This window comes from Erithacus rubecula (assembly GCF_903797595.1).
Source record: "Erithacus rubecula genome assembly, chromosome: Z".
Lineage (NCBI taxonomy): Eukaryota > Metazoa > Chordata > Aves > Passeriformes > Muscicapidae > Erithacus > Erithacus rubecula.
The window spans coordinates 24,019,572-24,040,075 of NC_136661.1; the positions used below are offsets into that span (position 1 = coordinate 24,019,572).

Sequence of the window (20,504 nt, forward strand, 5' to 3'; positions counted from 1 at the left end):
CTACACATAAAAGGTTTCCTAAGAGTGTAATTTTCCATCACATTTAAGTACTGTATCTGACACATTATCCTCTTAAAATATGAAACAGATGTAAAACATGTAAAGCTGCTCTATGCTGCTTTATTTAAACAGATAAAAAAATCAATAATGACTTCTTATTTGTTTTGAAAATCACCCTAACTTGTTTTCAAATACCATGGTTTATTATTAAACCTCAAAACCCTCAATAAGATATAGGTTAATCTCAATCAGGCTAAAACAAGGAGCAACTGTTTCACTGACTAAATTAAACTTCTGGTCATGCTTAATTAGAGCATTTCTTCAGTGGCATTAACAGTCAGACTGAACTAAATCTTCCCAATTAAACAAGTCAGTCTTGTGGTTCAATGTCTTCATTCACTCAAGTATGCTGCATTTTACGTGGAATCCAAAGCTTCTACAAGCCAAGGGATTATTTTAAATTCATTCTGTATTCTGCAACAGCATCCATTTAATTAAGGGCTGAAGAGCCCCAAAGGAAGCTCCTTCCAACTGATGTATCATCCAGTACCACTCTTACAGCAGCCAGATGAACAGTTTAAAGGAGGTTACAGTGGTTTTGTACTGAAGCCAAAAGGGGGACTGAATTTAACACCAATATTTGACACCAGGTATCTCTGCTTTCCTGAAAAAGCATTAATTGACAGATATTTACTAGTAAGAAGGAAACAGAACTTCTAATATATGAGCCAATAAAACTTAGAAACACAAATCATCACTCAAGGAATAACATCTGCATGGAGGCCCAAAATCCATGCAAGGTTCAGCTCCTCCTGGAAGCCAGTTTTGCCTCATTTATACAGCTGCAGGAGAGAGGGAAGCACAGCAGGCACTGAATACACACAGCACAGAGTCATGAAAATAAAACAGCTGAGAAGCCAAAAGCCAGTAATTTCTCTATGTGAGATACAGTTGCTAGCACAACTGTTGACAAAGCACACAGCAGTCAAGAAAACAATTCTGCAGATCCTCCCAGGAGGAAAGAGCTACCTTTTGCCCACAGGATAATGGGCAGAGAGGTAGCCAGACCAGAATTAGAAAGACAGTAACTGTATGTATTCAGGAAAAAGTTCTGCCCTTCCCATGGGGCACAGGGCCCTGCTCAAAGCACAGTGACCACCTAAAAAGGCAAAGTGACCACTTAAAAAGGCATGGGACCTGCAGCAGACATCTTCCAGCACCCAGGTTTGATTAAGCTCACTACTACACCCCACAAATGTACTTCTGACTTCTAATGGATGAAAGCGGATGAGCCAGACAGAGATGAAATTAAATAAAATAACTGAAGAAAAATTAGAAAATACTTGGTTTAAACAAGATTCATAAAGAGGAAGACTGGAAAATACAAGATGAAAAACTTGTCCTCTGCTAACGTGGCGCCTGTGCACATCACACACACCCCACAGAGCACCCAAGAGAGGAAATCACTCCAAGCATTTATCTTTTGCTCTTTGTACAAGGCCATAGGCACTGAACAGACTCTTAACTCACACACAGTGTTAACAATGACTCAGATAACCATGACATGCTAAACAATCCCAGCGCTCAGCAGGAGCAAGTGGCTACAGGAAGACAAGACATGCACACACAGGGGTTTCAGAAAGAGATGCTGGTTACAAGGGACAACATGTACAACCTGGAGCTCTCCTCTACCTCCTTCTGCAAAGAAAAAAAAAAAAAAAAAAAGAAGAAGGAGAGGAACAAAAGTTAGTAGACCAGATATCTGCCATAAGTTCTGTAAAATGATTTTTACAGAAATTGGGGTAAAGGTTTGCCACAAGTTGATAATACATTTGTGCAGCAGAGTTTCCCCATGTGCTTCCTGGGAGATGCACAGACAATTAGTCTCTAACAGACAACCACAAATGAAACTCATTAAATTTCATCCATAACTGCACATGTATTGAAACATATGCTTTCAAGAGCTCTTTTCAGAGTTACTGTTCCTATTTCATTAGTAATCGTGACGCAGAATTGGACCCACTGTTTATCATACAGAAAAAAGCCCTATATTTATTATAAGGAGAAACAAATTTGTTCTCCTCTCCCCTAGACTGCATCCACTGCCTGCATCCCTGCATCTGAAACATCCCCCCTGCTCCCTTCCTCACTCTCTGTACATTTTGCCCAGTATGAGGAAACTGGCAGCTCCCACGGAACACATTTTGCTTTTGCAAATATCATAATGCAGAGAGATATTTTCTGAGTTTATACATCTAGGCAATTTTCCTCTGAGAAAAAAAAATAAAATCCAGAAGCTTCCTACACTAAATCTCATGTTTATGGATAGGCAATTTCAAGGCTAGTAAAGTTACATGAGAATCATACTCAAAACTTCCGGTACAGACATGATATTTTTTAAGTCTTCCAATCAGATAATTCTCTATCTGCACAGAAGAATCCTATTACTCATTTGTGTATGAAAGATGGAGGGGAAGAAATATCTTCATGGTAACAGGAGACACTCAAATTGGTTTAAAAGCAAAAATAGTTTTTGAAGTTACTGTCTATATGGGTGTAATTACAGACATGCAATCAACTAAGACAGGAAAATAGAGAAGCTATTTTAACTCAATCGCTAAGGAGAAGTCAAATTACTTCAGCAAACGAAGTGCTGGATTGTAGCTAAAATAAAAATCCCATTTTCCACCTTAAGACATGCCTGCATGGGATGCTCATAAGGGAAGAAAGCCTCTGGACCACCCTGCAGGCTTTCCTTTTGGAGCTAATGGAGAAGAAATCACAAGCAGCAGGATGCTGCAACCACCGGTGTGGCACAAGTGCTGTGTTTTGGCAGTCTGCCCTGCACAGACCAGCTGACCTGGAGAAACTGAGGAAACCTGGGGCCCCTTGCAGATGGAAACATATTTTGTTGGGCATGGACCCTTCTGACTGTTCTCCTCTGAAGTAATTTTCTATACCTTATTCCTGCCTGTCCTGTTCAATCAAGCAAAACCATCTCACCTATACAGACACAGCTCCACATCAAGTCCTTTGGTTTTGTCCTTTTTACACAGTCACCCCAAGCCCTTCCAAGACAAGCAAAATCTCTCCTGACTTGGTCCCTGGGGTGGTTTCAGTGTGTCTCAGGGAGATCCAGGCATCCCTCACTCCTGGGTTTTTAATTCCCTTGCATTTGAACTCTATTCCTTCTTGTCCCCTCCTGTGGAGTCCTGAAGCGTGGAAGATGCGGGAGACCTGGACTCGTGTCCCCTCTCAGGTCTGCTGTGGCTCTCAGTCACGTGGAGCAGGGAAATCCTGCTTTTAGCCCCCGGCTGGAAAACACTGAGGACAGATGGAGTCTCTGGCAATGCAACAGCTCAACAGTAGCAAGCTACCAGTGAGCATATGCAAGCTAAACATTTTTCAAAAGCGTATTCACTCCGCTCATTTGAGGTTGATTTTCCACAGAAAATTCCTTGACACAGGCTAGGACTGCCAAATTTTAAGACCTCAGGGCACCAGAGCTTCTCAAATATAGGTCAAGCATATTTTTATACAAACAAAAGCAATAAATCTTGCATCAGACTAAATTTTGGACATCTAAAAAAACAAAAATAAAGCTTAAAAAAATACCATTTTGGCTTAAAATCCATACACATCTTTGATTTCTGAGCCCCATCAGTTTAAGGCTGTTAGGGACACTTTCAGGCCAAATGTAAAAAATTTGGCAAAGCTCTGAGTAACTGCAGATACAGATTTAAAACTTGGTGTCTCACTACAGCATGTGCACTCACAGCTTCACCAATAGTGACTAACTTGGCTAAACCCTGATCACAGAATTCTTTCACCATTTCACTTTTGAGCAGACACCTTAAATCTCATAAAATCTCTAGCATTTCAGGGATTTACTTTAAACTAATTCAAACTCTCCTCATCTTCACTTACACTCATTTTTTGCTTTTTCTCAAATTTAAACTTTAAAGTCTTCCTCAGATTTTCAGGAGGTATTTAATTTTTCTTTTTATTTCCAATTAAACACAACAATTACTTATATGCACCTGCCAAGTTCCAAGTTCTTCTGGTAATTTGCATCTGTGTTCAGCTATAAATAATATAAACCTTTATGCCAGTACATCATCTCTGATTCACCAAAACAATCATATTTACCAATACCTTCAAACTTCTCTTCCATTCCTTAGCTGGAGGCTGCTGCCAAGCACATTTAAGAAAAATACCTTGAACTGAACTTTTGAGCAAATGTGAGGTTTATGTTCAGAGCCAAAAAACAGCTGTAGAACTGGGGTTTCAGTGGACCTTATCAGGGAACTGAAAAAGCTATTAGCAACAAATTAAATTTTTAAAGTAAGACACAAATACTCATCTATACCTGAGAAATAGAGCAAATCAACAACATTTCATTACATTCCAGTATGATGCTTTTTCCAAACGAAGAAAATAAAATCTTGGTTCAAACCTGAGAACATTGAAACAGGACAAAAAACTGCAGCTTCTCTTTCTTGCAAAATGCATGCCAAAAAACCACTATTTCTGACAGTCACAGAATCACAGAATATTTGTGTCGGAAGAGACCTTAAAGATCATCTGGTTCCAACTCTTTCCCTGTCTAGCTGTCAGCATCTGGCCTTCTTTGCTTCTTGGCAACTCTGGGGTCTTTTTCCCCAAGGTCTTGCTTTTCTTATCCTTCATCCACTTTTTCCCCACTACCTTTGACTCCTCCTGTCTCTCAGAGCACATTTCCTACACTGTGACTTCATCACACACTTATTTTTATGGCTTCAACTGCCAAATCTACCTTATAGATCTACCTTTATGGGAGTGGCACACAAGAGCCACCAACTTTTTGTCTCATCATTGGATCATGTTCAGGAGAACTGAACTGAGGATGAGAAAGCCCAACTCACCCTGGAGCCACATCTAAAGTACAAACCTCAGCTCTGTTCATCCTCCTCAATTGTTTTGGCTACTTCTTGCCTTGTGAACATGCCTGTGCTGCTCAAACTCGGCTGAGATGAGCAGGCTCCTCTCACATTCACAAACAGGCTATTTCAGTACTTCTGCTGTACAGTGGCACATGCTAATCCAAACCACTGTTTGTTCCCTCAGGTTCTAAAATAAGGACACATGTCCAGGACTTGAGCACCACACAAACTTCACAAAAAAAAAAAGTATCTGTACCAAGCCCACTAACAAATCCCAGAGTTTCCTTCATTAAAAACTTACTATTTGAGCCCCCTCTATACTAAAGACCTTGTATAAAATGAGAAAGCAGGGAGCTGATTACCAGCTTTATGATCTTGTAACTGAGAATATGACTGGTACAGAAATCAAATATAGCTTGACAGATTGTTTCTTCACAGTGAAAGCAGAGTCACTGGAAAAGTACTCCTTCATTAGCTGTCTCCTTCAGTGGGGAGAGGAGCACCTGATCATTCTGACCAGCTTTCATGAGTGCAAGAAGAGTGAACAGAGTATTTGATATAAGGAAGTTCACAAGTGAAGATTCCAAGCTTTAGTTAAAGTAACTTCCACTCTTGAACCAAAGCCTCTTTCCTTAACTGTGTAGTGACTTGCAGAGATGACACTGGGAAAGCTTTGTCACTGCCTGGAGAGGAAGGGGGAAAATGGACCTACACTTGCACTTCAGGTTCTGTTTTACCAAACTGAATCTGTCAAAACATGTCCCATCAAAAGATGCCAGTCAGCTCTATCTCCCACAGCATCAGGAAATGGTTTAGGAACACTGCTCCACCACTGTATCAGATCACATCTGCTGTGGTCACACATTTCAAACTCTGTTGAGGAAATAAGGGATGTTGTTCCTCAGAAACAAAAAAAATTTCCATCTTATGGACAAACTATTATAATTATTACTATTTATTATTTTTAAAAGTCTCTACTAGGATAACATCTAGCAGTGATTAAATACTGAGAACTCCCACTTTGTGACAGAGTCACTTAAAGTCTAGATCCACTCAACTCACAAAACTGCAGATCTGGCTACTTATAGCTCAAATGCACACTTTGTTATCACATGTCTTAGCTATTATATTTAACAAGAAACCAAGTCACGAATTATGACGAAAAACCTTAACACCTGCTATTTTGAAGAAGCACTGCAAATCTCCCTCTCTCAAAGAAAAAAAAAAAGGTGAAGCTTGCTAACTGGCATTTCAGTGTGTTACACAGTAAATTTTAGAGAGTTTTGTCAGTGCAGTTGTAGAGTGCATGTACTGGTCTTTGTAACTGTTTGCTCACAACTTTTAATAAACTCACAGAATGTTCACAATTCACCCACAGAATGAAATGCTGGCCGCTGGCTACACAAATACCAGATTTTGACATCTCCTGAAAAATATTTTTTTTCATTTTACCTGAGTTTGTCTCCTCAGCAGAAATCCAGTTTCCTTCCTGTGCTAATTCTTTTAAGAGTCTCCTACGCATTTGTCTCTTTTCCCTCAGCACATTTTTGAAATTGTTGATGCATTTGTTCAGGTAGATGGTCTCTGCGCACACCTTGTCAAGGCTCATGGGCCTGCACTCCTTTGCTGGCTCAGGTGGATGGCTCCCATCTTCTCCAAGCTCCCCAGGAGGCAACTGGTGCCCAGCAAGGATTTCACAGTCAGATGATGGCATCACACTGGAAACGGGATGCTCATGTGGAACAGAGGAAAGACTGGAAGGAGCAAACTGCATCTGAGTAGATGCTTCACTGCTGACATTTGCATTTGCCTGGCTCTCAGAGGACTGACTAGGAGGGGTTTCTGCAAAGTAGTCAGAGCTGCCACCCATACCTGAACTGGTCAGCATAAGCGTGTTGTCATCATCCATCTGTAAGCCACTATCATTTTCCAAAAGGATCTCAGAATCACTTGTCTCCAGTTTATGGAACACCACCTGCAGAGCAGACCTGAAGTGGTGAATAGCTTTCCCAAGCTTATTAGTGTAAAACTTCATGTCTACAAGATCAATGTTGTCCCGGGAGTGGTCAAGGAAATATTGGGAATTTTCCAGGACATCCCTGAAGACCTGATCAGTTGGATCTTGATCATTCAGGTCCATTTGGATCATATCTTTCAAGCTGTCACTACTGTCAGCCATTTCATCTGTTATATGATCATAGCTAATGGTTGTCACCCCACTAGAAACATCTTCTCTTTGAACATCACCTTTCTCTGCACTGGTAAATTTGCAAGAGTTATCATAGTCAGTTTCAATTTCTTCTGTGGTTATCCCCTCATCTTTTTCTAGAAGAGAAGAAGAATTCTCAGTGACGCTTTTAGTGTCAAGCCTCTGCTCACTACCATTACTTGAAGCACACATCTGGCTTGCATGGCCCGAAGAGTCAGATGAGCAGCAGTGATTTCCATCACCTGATTTAGGTGAAATGGTCACCTCTGGAGGTTCAGCCTGGCAAATGTCCCTGTCATCTGAAGGCTGCTCACTGCAGCTTATTGTTTGTGCTTCCTTTCCAGTTTCAGGTATCGAGGTGTCTTTCTTGGTCAAGGCTGACTTCTGCACAGAATCAAGTCTCTCCTCTGCACACTGTGCTTTCCTACTCGTGCTCTTATACTTAACCTGGCATGAGTCTGTCTGAAGGTGCCCAATTGCATCAGGTCTCTGAGCTCCATCAGGATTCATCGAGTTCTGATTATTTTTCTTCAAGCCAGACTGCAAAGAGACTGAATCTGTTTTCTGGCCCCTCTGGCCATTCTGCTGCTTTTGCTCCTCGCTGGTAGCAACTCGGACCCCTGAGCTCTGCAGAAGAATAGACTTCTGTAAAATAAAGTCTCTCTGTTCACAACTCACAAGTTTCACAACTGCTGGTCTCGGCATTAATGGCTTGCCTGTACCAATATCTGACCTATAAGCATCTTTTATGTACTTACTGCACTGAATACCATTGAAACAGTGATATTCAGACAAAAAGCTGCAGATTAGCTCTACTGTGTTTTCACCATCTTTCTCTGGGATGCCATAAAAATACAACACTGGTTCTTCCTTTTGTACCTCCCTTCTTGGCTCTCGAGCATGCACACCCTGGGTTTTGCCACCAGAGCCACCTTGCAGGCCTTCTATCTCACTCAAAACTGTGTCCACACAGCTGGAGACTTCATCCACAGAGCCTTTTATCAAGGTGAGGTGCTGGCGGAGCTCTGCAATCTCTGTCTGGATTCGACTTATTCCCTGTAGCTCTTTAACAATGTAATCAACCACATCAGCTGACCGGTCTCTTGACTGCCGTCTTCGACTCTTGTACGCAACAGCCTTTTCCTGAGGAAAGCACCCTTGCCTTTCAGCAGCATCCCTCCAGCTCATGGTAATGCTCAGGGAAGAAAGGTCCTGCCCCTCAGACACTCTGCCCTTTATTTCAGAAGAGGTCTGAGTGATACCATCAGAAGAATTCCCCTGCAAGTCCTTCCTGTTCTGCTGAACTGAACATGGTATTTTTACGTAGCCACCCCAGTTCAGTTCCACCTCACCAACACACACTTCACTCATTCCCTTGGAATCATGTCCTCCATCCTGATGGAAGTCCCCTCCAGCCATGGAAAATTCAGTGCTTGGAGAGCTCCTCTTGATTCCACAAACAAACATGTCTGATTCAATCTCCACGGGGGAGAGCTGGCAGCGATGTGCATGGTTTGAATTATCATCTATCGAGCCTTGGAGAAGCCTCTTCATTTTGTCCCGCAGAAATAAATGGAGTTTTTGCTTCCGGAATTGCCTCCTGCCCTGCAGTTTTACAACAGGTTTTCTGTGCAGAAGTGAAATTTCATTTTCTTGCTTTTTCAATCTACTTCTAGCAAACATCATCAGCTGCACCTGTGTTTCTCATAGTGCTACAAGCTGCACAAGCACACATCAATCACTTCCCAATGCACAACTTGCATCCAGTTTTTATTCTGTCATGAGGCAGCTACCAAAAGAGGGGAGAAAAACATTACAGTTTGGTTCAGATAGAAATACCCGAGGTAACTTAAGCAGAATAATAATAAAACCCCAAAAACCTAAAACCAGCATACACATAAAATCAAACAGAAAAAGGATGTGCTATTTAAAGTGTACAGACATTGTCTTGGTTTTGGCCACCTCCCCAGATCAGGTTGTTCTTGGAATAAGTGCTCCTCACTCCCTCTTCTATTCAAGAGAGTGGAAAAAAAAAAAAGGTCACATTCAAAAAGCAATTCTGTGGTCGTTTTTCTACCAGGTTTGTGAATGTTCTCAAGCTTAAGCTTCTGGCAATTATGCACTGTGTGACTTAATTACCCCCCAAATACAGAATTCTGACATTAGAAATTCTATCCTTGCACATTTTCCTCTCTTTCAAGTTCACAATCTTCATCCTTTCTTCAAACCAAAGCAGAAATCTAATTTAACTTGGCGCAGTACCAGCTAGCCCACAGGAATTGCACAAAGTGATGTAAAGTGGCAAGAAGACTGGATGACAGATTTTAGGAGTAAAACCTTTCTGCTATTTTAGTATTTTCATCTTAATATTTTGCTACGAAGCAGTAAAAAAAAAAAAAATCCAAAAAATGAACCAAACAAAAAAAACCTCAAAGCTTGCAAGCTCCAAGCTAACCTGCAGTTAAATACGCCACACTCAGCATATGCACAAACAGGCTGAGCTGACAGCATGAAGCTTCTGCATGTCACTTCTACTCCAGCTCTGGAGATTTTGCAGTTGATTATTTTCCCCAATTTAAATCCTCCCTGTAATGAGCAAAACAAAACTAAAAAACTCCATAATGTTATCTCCTTTAAACTTCCACGTGCTTTTACTGCCATACTTACTAAGCAACATACAATCAGCTTTTTCCTCCAGAGAGTAGGACACACAAGAGACCCACACAGGATCCTCCTGGAGGCAAGGTGACTGGAGAACACAAGTGTATTTGATGATTCAGTTTGGACTTGCTGCCTGAAGCACATATTCTTTCTCATATTCATATTTTATTTAAGGCCTATGGTAACTATCTTTCATTTTTATTGTTTCACTTTGTGGGCAGGAAAGGACAGAGTGTTTTTTGATCTGGAGGAAGCAGCATTGTAAATAACAATCTCTATAATAAGAACTTAATTAACATGCTACAAAAGAGGTTGCATCTGTGCTTCAGGTTTAAGTCCCATCACCAAGCATCTCAGCTGAACTTCCACACCAAAGGCAATACCTGCCCTTTTTTAGGCTAAACAAATTCTCTCTGAGATTGACTGTCAGCTTCTTTAAAGAAAGCGAGTTTTAATTTTCTGGAATTTTCAGGCCATTGGTCCAGAAAAATCAGTTTGGATTATTTGGGCTTTTTTTTTCATTCAACTATTTCATCATATAACAGAGCTGACATACGGAATATTTTTTCAGACTCTCTTCTTCCACCACTTACACAGTTTAGCCACTTTCACTTGAGTGGGTAACTGATGCTTAACATCAAAAAATCACTTCTGTACCAGTTGTAAGAAGTGAAACCTTGGAGAAGCAAGGAATTGGATTCAATGGCAGCCAAGAAAAAGAGCTCCACAGTTGTGGCTCCCTGTACATGCTGCTTGAGGGATGCACACAGAAATGCTCATTTCAAATATTATCCAGCATATTGAACTCCAAGTTCTAGGAGAAAAGCCTACATATACTTGTGCAAAGTTTCCCACAGAAAGCTCAGTCTTTATCATGTTTCCTTCTGTATGCAGCTTCCAAGGCACCAGAGGGGCATAATGATCACTTTAGTTTAAAAAAAAAAAAAAAAATCAATTCAAGACAGAACACGCTCTCACTTTCTTTATCTGCTACAACACTCCAGAGCAGCAGCTTTTTACAGAAATCACTTTATCCTGCTGAATACTTACTTGCAAGATTGCAGCCGTTCCAAAGCTGGTAGCTCAATGCAAACAATATAATGCTGTCATTTTTACTTATATATAGTAATTGTAGCATATGTATATATGAATATATAGGTATATATGCATATATATATATACACACACACACACACAAGAATATCTACTTCATTGCAGATTTTCAAAAGCACATCTTTGATTTCATCAAATACTAGCAGTACCTTTCCATCTTTCCCCACAGAGGACAGAAACTGCTTCCTCCAAAGCTGGGAAGAAGGCCAGAGCAGAACACGTGGACAGTAGCTCTGGCTCAGAGGGAAGCCTTCCCACCTCTCTCTACAGTGGGTGGAAATGAAAGGAAATCACTGTTTGCCACCAAAGATCAAATCATTGCCCACTGAGTGGAATGCCAAGAATCAAATAAGAGAATCACCCTCTTTGTCCCTCTCCCACAGGCTTCCTCCCTCCATTCCCCTCCCCAAGCCCACGCTCAGACCTGAAGCTCTGAGCAGTCACTCATTCTGTGGGCTGGCCCGAAAGGGACTCTGCACCTCCTGCCACGTTTTCCTCCTCCTATCCACCCAGGGCTGTGTAGGGGCTCCTGTCCCCTTCCATGCTCCAGACTAGGTGCTCTGCAACTTGTCTCCCATAAAATCTCTTATTTCCCTTGTGCTAGAGGCATGCTTTTTTATAGCACCAACGTGTGAAGTGACAATAAATGTTAGTGCAGGTTCACCCAGGAAAAAAATCCAAAACCTACTCTAGATGCAAATCCTTACTGAAGTCTTTTTCCCTTCCAGAATCAATCCAGCAGTCACATTAACACATAACAAGAAATCAAGTCTTTAAGGAAACAATATTTGGATCCTAGTGTCCTGCCAGATGCTGCAAGCCTTCACTGATTACACAAGGTTTGCTCTGACTGCCTTGTTAGCAGGCATTTCCTTCCAGAAGAACTCCATGCTCAGTTCAGTGCAGCTGTCTCTGGATATGCAGGAGAATAGAATGCACAGGAACCACCATTTCTATGTTCCCCAACTTCTCAAAACAGAGCCAGGTTCAAGCTCAACATGAGGAATACATTGCTGCTTTACTTGGGGATTTTTGGGTTATTCTGCCTTTCTCATGAAGACAAAGCTGATATTAGGATTTTGGAGAGGGGAAACAGGTGAGCTACCACAAACACTGCAACATCCCATCACCTTGTCACTGGACACACTTCTGAAATAGCTTTTTAATACATAAACAAGATATTTTTCCTCCTGACATACAGACTTGCCATGACAACAGGAGTAAAAGCATGTCATGCCAGCATCCATGAATGAGAAAAAAAGAACGTGAGAAAGCCTGTGAAGAAATAAAATGCAATTATGTTATCTCTGCTCATCAGCTGGGGATCAGCAATGTTTTATGCTTACAGCATAAAAAAGAGAGCCAGGCTCTCACTAGGGAGAAGAGAGGTGACTGCAACCCCCTCTAAGCAGCATCTTCAGTTTTGTGAGACATTGGACCAGCATGGTTCAAAACAAAGGCAGCATTGTGTGCCTTCAGCACTGCCCCACACTGCAGTGGCCTGGCTGGAGTCTGGTGGAAGAAAAGGAAGTGAGAGCACAAAAACCTGCTAAAATGAGGTATGTTTATCTTATGGAATCATAGAATTTCTTACGTTGGAAAGGATCTTTAAGATCATCAAATCCAACGATTTACCCAGTATTCCCAGGGCCAGCACTAAACCATACCTGAGTGCCACATCTATAGGTCTTTGAAATATCTCCAGGGATAGTGACTCCACCACTCCCATGGATGGCTCATCCTTATGTCTGGCACACCTTGTCAATGGCTATCTGGTTTTCATCACACTAAGGTTAATACTGAGACACTTTCAGCCCACAAAGTCATGTGAGGAGGAGCCCCAGGGTAGATGGGATCTTCAAGGAACCCAGCAAAGAGATATAAAAACAATTAACTATGATCAGAAAAACATTTCACAGCAGCCTCTCTGGCTGTTGACTCATGTTACTGAGTGAAATCTTTTTGATTAAATTATATGTGCAGTATTGTCCACACAAAGTGGTATTGCATTACCTGCACTAGCAATTACATTAGGAAAGGCAATAATAAATAAAATGCCTGATAAATGGTTTTGCTACTTTATAAAGTATCATTTAAACATGAAGAATACAAATAACTAAAATGCAGGACATTGTGGGGAAAAAAATTTTGGCATTTAAAAGAGAAAGAAATCATGGCTAAGGCTGCCATAGCAACATCGCCCCAGCACTCAGCATGCTGAAACATTGACTCTTCCTGAGAATATTATAGCATTTTTAAACACATTAATTGCTGAAAGATTCCTAACAAGGATTGACAGACATATGAAGGGTTATCTTCAGTTTTGCTGTTTGACATCTGGAGATAAGCCTGCAATTTTCTAATTAATATCATTAAATTTAAGTTTGGGTTGGATCATACCTGAACATGGCATTATTGCTTTGATGCTGAGAATGTGTCTTTCTTCAAACCTTCTTCTGATAATTAACAAAAATTCTAACTTTTGAGTCCTAGCACAAATGACCAGAACAACAAGGTACTGAGCTAGGCAAAAAGCAGCAGAGCTCGAGAACAAAACATACTGTTGAGAAGCACCACCTCAGGACATTCAGGCTGAAAGTAAGGTGCAAAAGAGACACATGGAACTCCACACTGGATTGAAGAGGAAATACATTCATGCCAGTGAAAGGACAGTAGTCACAAGAGGATGATAATAATTTTACATAAAACAGTGTGAGGAGAAGAACTATTACTCAGCTCCTTGGTAACCCTTTCACGGTCCCTCTGCTGCCAAGCCTCAATGATTCCCATTCGGGAATTACTGCACTAGCTGCAAAACTACATCCCAGCCCTATCTGTAGAACTTTCTTAAGTTTTTAAACACTTCCAAATATATTTTACAGGTTTTACCTTTACCTGTACCTGTGTTTCAATACAGCTAAGCAAAAACTATGACAGAACACTTCAATGCAGGTATCAGTGACAGCCAGCCTTCACACCTGACATATTACAGGAAAAAAAACAACACTTAAAACCTTTCTGGAGCAGTTTGATAGAAGTGACAAAAGGCCAGGTGAGGTCAATCAGCCAGCCTCAGGGTGGAAAACTGATCCAGGGAACATTGCATATAACACAGGTCTGCACTTCCCACATCACAGTAATTTCTCACCTTTTACATAAAGCCATTTGGCTAAGGAAAAGAAACACATCTGAGTAATATTTTGCCATACCAGCAAGTTATCAGGGTAGCTGTTAAGTAAAGGAACAGTAAAAATCACAAACTATAAGGGTAAAACACCCACTGAAGTGCTGTGGGTTCATGGCATTCACCAATGTAAAAACTCCTGTTGCAAAACAGAATAAAATTAAACTAATGTAAAAGAAGAGAATCACTGTGTAGTAGGCAGAGGAGATAGCACTTCCTGCTTAACTCCTTAATATCCCCTACAAACTTAGAGGACACCCCAGAAGTTAAGTGTGTCTCAGCTTTCTCTAAAATGGGGACTAATGTATGTCATCCAGACAGCATCCCTTCTGTGAGCACAGATGGAGAGGGACTGAGACATCCAGGCTTTATGTCCAGCTGCCTTGGGAACCCCTGGAGGGCATCTCAGCACCAGGCAGCCCTTCCATTCTTCAGTGCCTCAACATGCTCATTCCCTCTGTATCCTTCTCTCCCAACTTTCCCTGCAGGCTGAAGGCAGCAGTGCCTGGCACAGCGATGCATCGCCTGCAGTAACAAATGAGATCTGTCACCACCTGGCAGCAGGAAAAGGCAGCATCCAGAGACAGAAATAGGGGCTGTCCCCAAGCACAGAGGGGGAGGCACAGGCTGCAAGCTGCCGACCATGTCAGTGCAAAGGCTCATGACTGGTAGGCAGCAAGCTGACTCTGAGGCGCCTACCTAGTTCTGAGACAACCCTGTGCTAAGGAAAAGGCAAAAGGGATAACTGACTACTGAAAATAGACATCACAGCTGCTTCTGTCTGTCTTATGTAAAAGTTACTTCACTCCTTTCCAGCAAGTACAAAATCTGAGCAGCAGCTATCAGCAGTTTAAGAGCAAATGGGGAAATAATTAAGTTCAGCAGTACCCTGAACTGAGTATTTCCAAAGCATGGGGGTTTTGTACACAGATGAATCAATCAGTTGATGGCTTGTCCATGATAATAAAAAGCATTAATTGTTCATTAAAGCAAATTTATCCCAAATCAGGATCCTAAGAACACATATGGAACACATGGGCCAGGATCAAGGAGCAGCTTCTTCTTTAAAGGAAACAGCTCCAAGAACTGCAACAAAATTATCAGGGCATGCTGACAAATTGGCTGGCCATGGGATGAAAACTCTAGAAATGCCTGCCAGACTTTGGGAAAAGGTTTCTGATCATTCAGCTATCTCTAACCAGAAAGAAAACAGACAACACTGGCACAAACACAGTACCTCTGGTTTAAGTAAGGTTTGCATGCACTGTTAAGAAAATGCTGAATGATGCTAAGAGCTTTGCCTAGACTAACAGAAGCAGAATGTGCTGTACCTCTCCTCTACTTGCCATCCAACTCACAGCCCAGTGCTGAACTACTCCTGGACCAAGAGTGTCAACTCTCCAAGTCCTGCATTTCTGACAAGAACACCATGAACCACTCATCAGTAAGGATTTTCTCAAAACTCTGATGACTCATGGAGGGTACCTGGAGCTGTTTTCAGGTAACAGTGCTTCAGCTCAAAGGAACATTCAGGCAGGGGAGGGACAGGCAGCACTCACCAGTACAGAGTGATGAATTAAGAGACCCAACTTATCAGGGCAGGCAGAGCACAGCCTGGTACAGACTGGTTCTACACAATCTTACTCACTGATTCTGACTTGCTCTGCACTCCCTTACGACACTTGACAGTGTTCAGCCAGGCTGGGTGAAGGTACCATATGCAGCAAATGGAATAAATAGGGTTTTACAGCTCATGATATTAAAACATAGCACGTGGCAACTAAAATCCTCCTGGGCTAAAACTGCAGCTTTACTTCTATAAGCTCTCTCCTTTTTCATCTCAGGGACTGAGGACCTTAGCATACTGTATTAAGTCCTTAGGTTTATCCCCAGAAGGCTTGCTCCATTAGCAAAAGAAAACTGCCCATATAAATGGAATGAAAACTGAAAAGATATCTGAAAACAGTCACACCATCTGCTCTGATTCACGAGCTTGTACAGCATCCTCATCGCTCCTGCATGCCAGTCATTCCATCTCATCAACTCACAAGCTTCTCAGCACAAGAAATCAGGCCAATGACAAATACTCTGTGTTAAAAAAAAAACCCTTTCTTAAGCAACATTCAAGGAAGAATCAAACTAGTAATTTAATTACTTGCTTCTCAAATGATCAAATTTAAATTACCCCCAAGCTCCTTTCCCTTTAACTCTTCTTCTCATAGTGATTTTGATGTCAAATTCCAGCTGAGATATAAACCCTCCTAACAGAGAAGTATGAGAAGTAAACAGACACAACCTCAATTACACCAGTCATAAGAAATCTACAATTAGTGTCTAATGGGTAAAAACAAAACCTAAGAAACAGAGCATACAAATGAACATACCAAGGGTAAACTGTTTTCACAAAGCACATTTTAAAATCCAGTCAGCTTCCAATGGAGCTATTGTATTGCTAAAGTAAACACACACACACGCACACAGAGAGCCCACTCCAAAAATAAAGAGCAATTCTCTCCTAGGTTGCTGCCTACTTGCAGTTTATACCCAGGCACTTAATTTGTTCCAATCTTTCACTTACCTTGCCGCTTCAAAATAAAAAAGAAAAAAGGTTAAAATGTAAAAGAAATCTAGAGAATTAATAGAAAACTACAGAATACAACAGCTTGTTCTCATAGAAAACACAAGTCCTGAAGGATTCCTAATGTTGCTAAAGGTTCACCAGATAATGAACTTTCACTATGGAGATTATCAACATATTGTTGGTGTCCCATCTGAGGTATCAGGGAAAGCAACGTTAAAGGCACCGAGAGTTTCCTGTTCCACAGCAGCACTAGGATGAGAAATCACGTGAAGTTGAAGGCATGTTGAAGGGAATAAAAAAAAGCAAACAGCTACTAAAAATCCAAAAAGCAAAAACCAGCAGAAGCTAATGATTGCAAAAGCTAAAAATGCAGAAATCCTTTTGGTTTCCAGGAGCATCCCTCAACAGAAATTCTTTAGTTCCCCACCACAGTGCATCTTTTCCCTTTCTCAAGCTGTACCAAGTACAGTTAAAAACTTCATGCTTCTCTTCAGATGTGACTCAACAGAAAATATTGTACTTCAGAGGCAGAGAGAAAGCTGTGCAGCTACTTTACTCCTCCTCGTCAGCTGCCTACTGCCTAGCTCCTCACACACGCAGCCTCCCCGCTTCACTCCTCGCCTCAAAATGATTCTCCACTTTATTATCCATTCAGAAGGAAATACGAACTGATGGAGCCAATCTGACTAAAGACAGAACGCACTCCTTTGGCATCAGGAGAGCAGGCAGCGCAGCGCAGCGAGTGGATCTCTGCTGGAAAAGCGCTCTGGCATCCTGTGGGACTGGGGAGAGGGGGGGCTGGGGGGAAAAGCCCAGGACTCAACATAATTAACCAGCTCCAAGAAGATTTTTTGCCCAGCTCTGAGACGGAGGTTTATTTTTATCACTCCTGTTCACCCCCCCGACTAACCCACAAGATTCAGCTATGCCCTTGCTGAAATGAATCCAGTTTCCAAGGAAGACTAGTACCAGCTCTGCTACAAGTGTGGGGGATTGAACACCCGTTGATCTCTCATTTCCCAAAAATAAAAGTCACATTGTTACATAAAAGAATGACTGCAGAAGTGTTGTGCACAGAATCAGATCCACTCACGTTGTACTGACACTTCTCTCCTGGGAGAGAGCAGCAGCAGGCACTCATCCTGCAAGAAGTGCCTCAATTACAGCCAGCAATTATCTGCCCCACAGCCTGCTCCCAAGGCATACAACTAACTGCCACTAAGAAAACTTCGCTGGCCAGTTAATCCATGTCCACATCCCCCATACCACAAACTTTCCTTCATGCCGTCCCCCCTCTTCGTGCACCCAGCACAAACACCCACCTCCTTCCCGGATACTGTTTCTCTGCCTCTAGCATCAAAGGCACTGTGTAAGTGCTGGTGTTGCTCAAGAACAACTCACTGCATCTTTCAAAACAGTGTTTTTTCACAGTGTGGGGTGGGATTTTGAAGAGGCCTATATGACTTAGCTGTGGAAATGCCACTATCCTCCCACCTGTTCGAACACCTCCCACCTCCTCGTGAGCCAGCCTTGTTGTCAATGATACTTCCCCTTCAGTATCTTACCTACACCAATATCAACTTTAATTCACCACTTCTTCCACAAGCATCACCGTGCTCCCCTCACCACAGTGGATATTCTCCTGGCACCTGCACCCTCTGCTCCCAGAGCTCCATCCCAGCAGCTTGCTGTAGTGCCAGCTGGTAACAGCCAGGCTGCTGCCCCACTTCATTTGTTTGTTTTGGGTAACAAGTTTCACATACGGTTACACTTTATCTCAACAGCACCACTGGTGAACTGTATCCCTGTTCTTCCCACTTGCAGCCAAAGCCTGCCCCTTTCAGCAAGGCACAGAAATCATGCCACCAGCCTCCTTTCAGATCCTCTGTGAGGCTGCTGCTCCTCATGGTCACTCATGTCCTCCAGCCCCCAAACACCCTCTCATTTTTGCTCTTTCCTTTGTTGCAGGGCAGGGAGTATAGGTCAGATTTTGAGAAGTGATTTAGCTCTAAAGAATTTTAAGAGTCTGACCCTGAGTATCTCATTATATGTTTGCATTCTGCCAGGAAAGCAGGATTCCTGCCCAACTGAGAGCACTGAGTCTGACTGTAATAGGAATGATTCTACTAAACACAGCAATTATAGCCCTTGAACTAAGAGTCAGAGCTCTGCATCAAATTCATCCACATAAAGATGAAGACTGCCCAGCTGAGAAAACAAAATGAAATCCAGGATTTGAATGGTACTTAGGATCTTCAAAGCTCTGCTTATGAGTAAGATGAGAAAGATCTTGAGAGAGGTCTCTTAGCAATAGTTTAAAAAGAAAATAGTAGGTATCCATCAGACACTTTTTTATTTACATTAACACTCTACAGAAACAGAAGTATCCACTAGACAGCATCACAGGCTTGTAAAGGCTTCACTCTTTCCAAATATCCCATGGCAAGTGAAGCCAAGTCATCTTGCCATCACTGCCTCTGTCTCTCCCATCTTTTCCTTCCTTGGTCTTTGCCCATCCCTGCAGCCATCAGCAACAGACAGTAACATATATCAAAGTCAAAAATGTACCAGAGTCAAACACAATGCTCCAGCCACAGTTCCTGAGACACAAAGAGCCCATGCAAATTTCCAAACTGCCACATAAAATCCCAATATTCCCACAGCTGTCTTACAGGAACAGGAGAGAAAAACACATGGAAAAAGTGGGCAAGTCTCATTAGACAGAGTTAGGGGACGTTACTAAAGGAGGTCATGAGGAATGAAGTGCTGAGAAATGTCACTGCCCTTACCACAGAGCACAATGTGGTTAAAAAAGATAAAAAACCAGGTGCCCTCAGAACAAAGGAATATGACACCTTTCAAATATTTTAAACTCCCTAATGTACAGGATATTGAGACAGACTCTGTTTTTCAGAGATTTTTTTCTGAAATAATGAAGATAATTTCATGAGTAAAATAGACATGACTTGCACATAAAAAATTCTGTGAGAAAGTGTATGCTTTACCTTAAGGCTCAGTGAACTGAGTTATTTGCTTTCTACTAGAGAAATAAACTTCCACTTAAAAATTTAAATACTTCTTACTGCAATTTTTTAATTCACCAGCAGATTTTAATTTTAGGTTGAGCCAGCAGGGAATTATTAAAACTGATAAAGCCTGGCTTAGCTATATAGGCCAAATGCTTTGATGTCTGCGAGGTATACGTTACCCTTTCTTCTTTTTTAATCCTCATTATCTATTTCATTTCAACTTCCCGTAAAGTACTGAATTACTGATAAAATTGTAAAAAGTAAGCAATTCCTTCATGAGCACGAGTGGATTAACCAAAGGAAAATGAGCACTCCTCAAGCACAGGTCCTGCTCCTCCTTCTCACACACTTATGCCCCTTCTCCCTGCAGGAAGACAAGCAAGAACATTTCTACTTGGTCTGGGGCAGTAGAAAAATTAGTGGCTATGGAAATTAGAGGATAAAAATGTTACACAGAGATGAAACAAAGAAACAAGGTGGAGGGAAGTCAAGAGAGAAAAGTCATTGGAGAAAGGCTTGTCTGGAACTGCAGGGAAAAATGCCCAACTCATTTTCAGGTTTAATTCATCTCACAAATAGTGTTGGGCATCTCTAAGCCAAGAGCTCTCTAAAACAAATTTTTTATTTCACTGGGAAATACATAAGAACCATCTGTCCCAGGTGACACTGCCTGCTGCATCTCTCTAAAGACAGAGCTCTCAGTAAGGCTGCTTGAGTTCAGTGCTGCACTAGACCTCACAAGCTAAATACACAGCGTAAACTTTATCAATTTATTCAGCAGTGAAAACATGCTATTTATTATCTT

At 41.7% G+C, this 20,504-nt stretch overlaps 2 protein-coding genes across 5 annotated transcripts in view; both read right to left on the reverse strand.

Moving 5' to 3' along the window:
- Positions 1 to 20,504, reverse strand: part of LOC306814457 (protein unc-13 homolog B-like) — a 198,532-nt gene that overhangs the window by 89,418 nt on the left and 88,610 nt on the right. The window lies entirely within an intron of this gene.
- On the reverse strand, positions 3,183 to 8,967 carry LOC306814389 (uncharacterized protein; the record flags this gene model as incomplete). Its single annotated transcript, XM_079330385.1, has 2 exons — positions 6,375 to 8,967; positions 3,183 to 3,343 (listed from the first exon to the last, which is right to left on the reverse strand). Exons 1-2 carry the CDS (start codon positions 8,815 to 8,817, stop codon positions 3,183 to 3,185), a joined length of 2,604 nt encoding a protein of 867 aa, XP_079186511.1. The 5' UTR covers positions 8,818 to 8,967.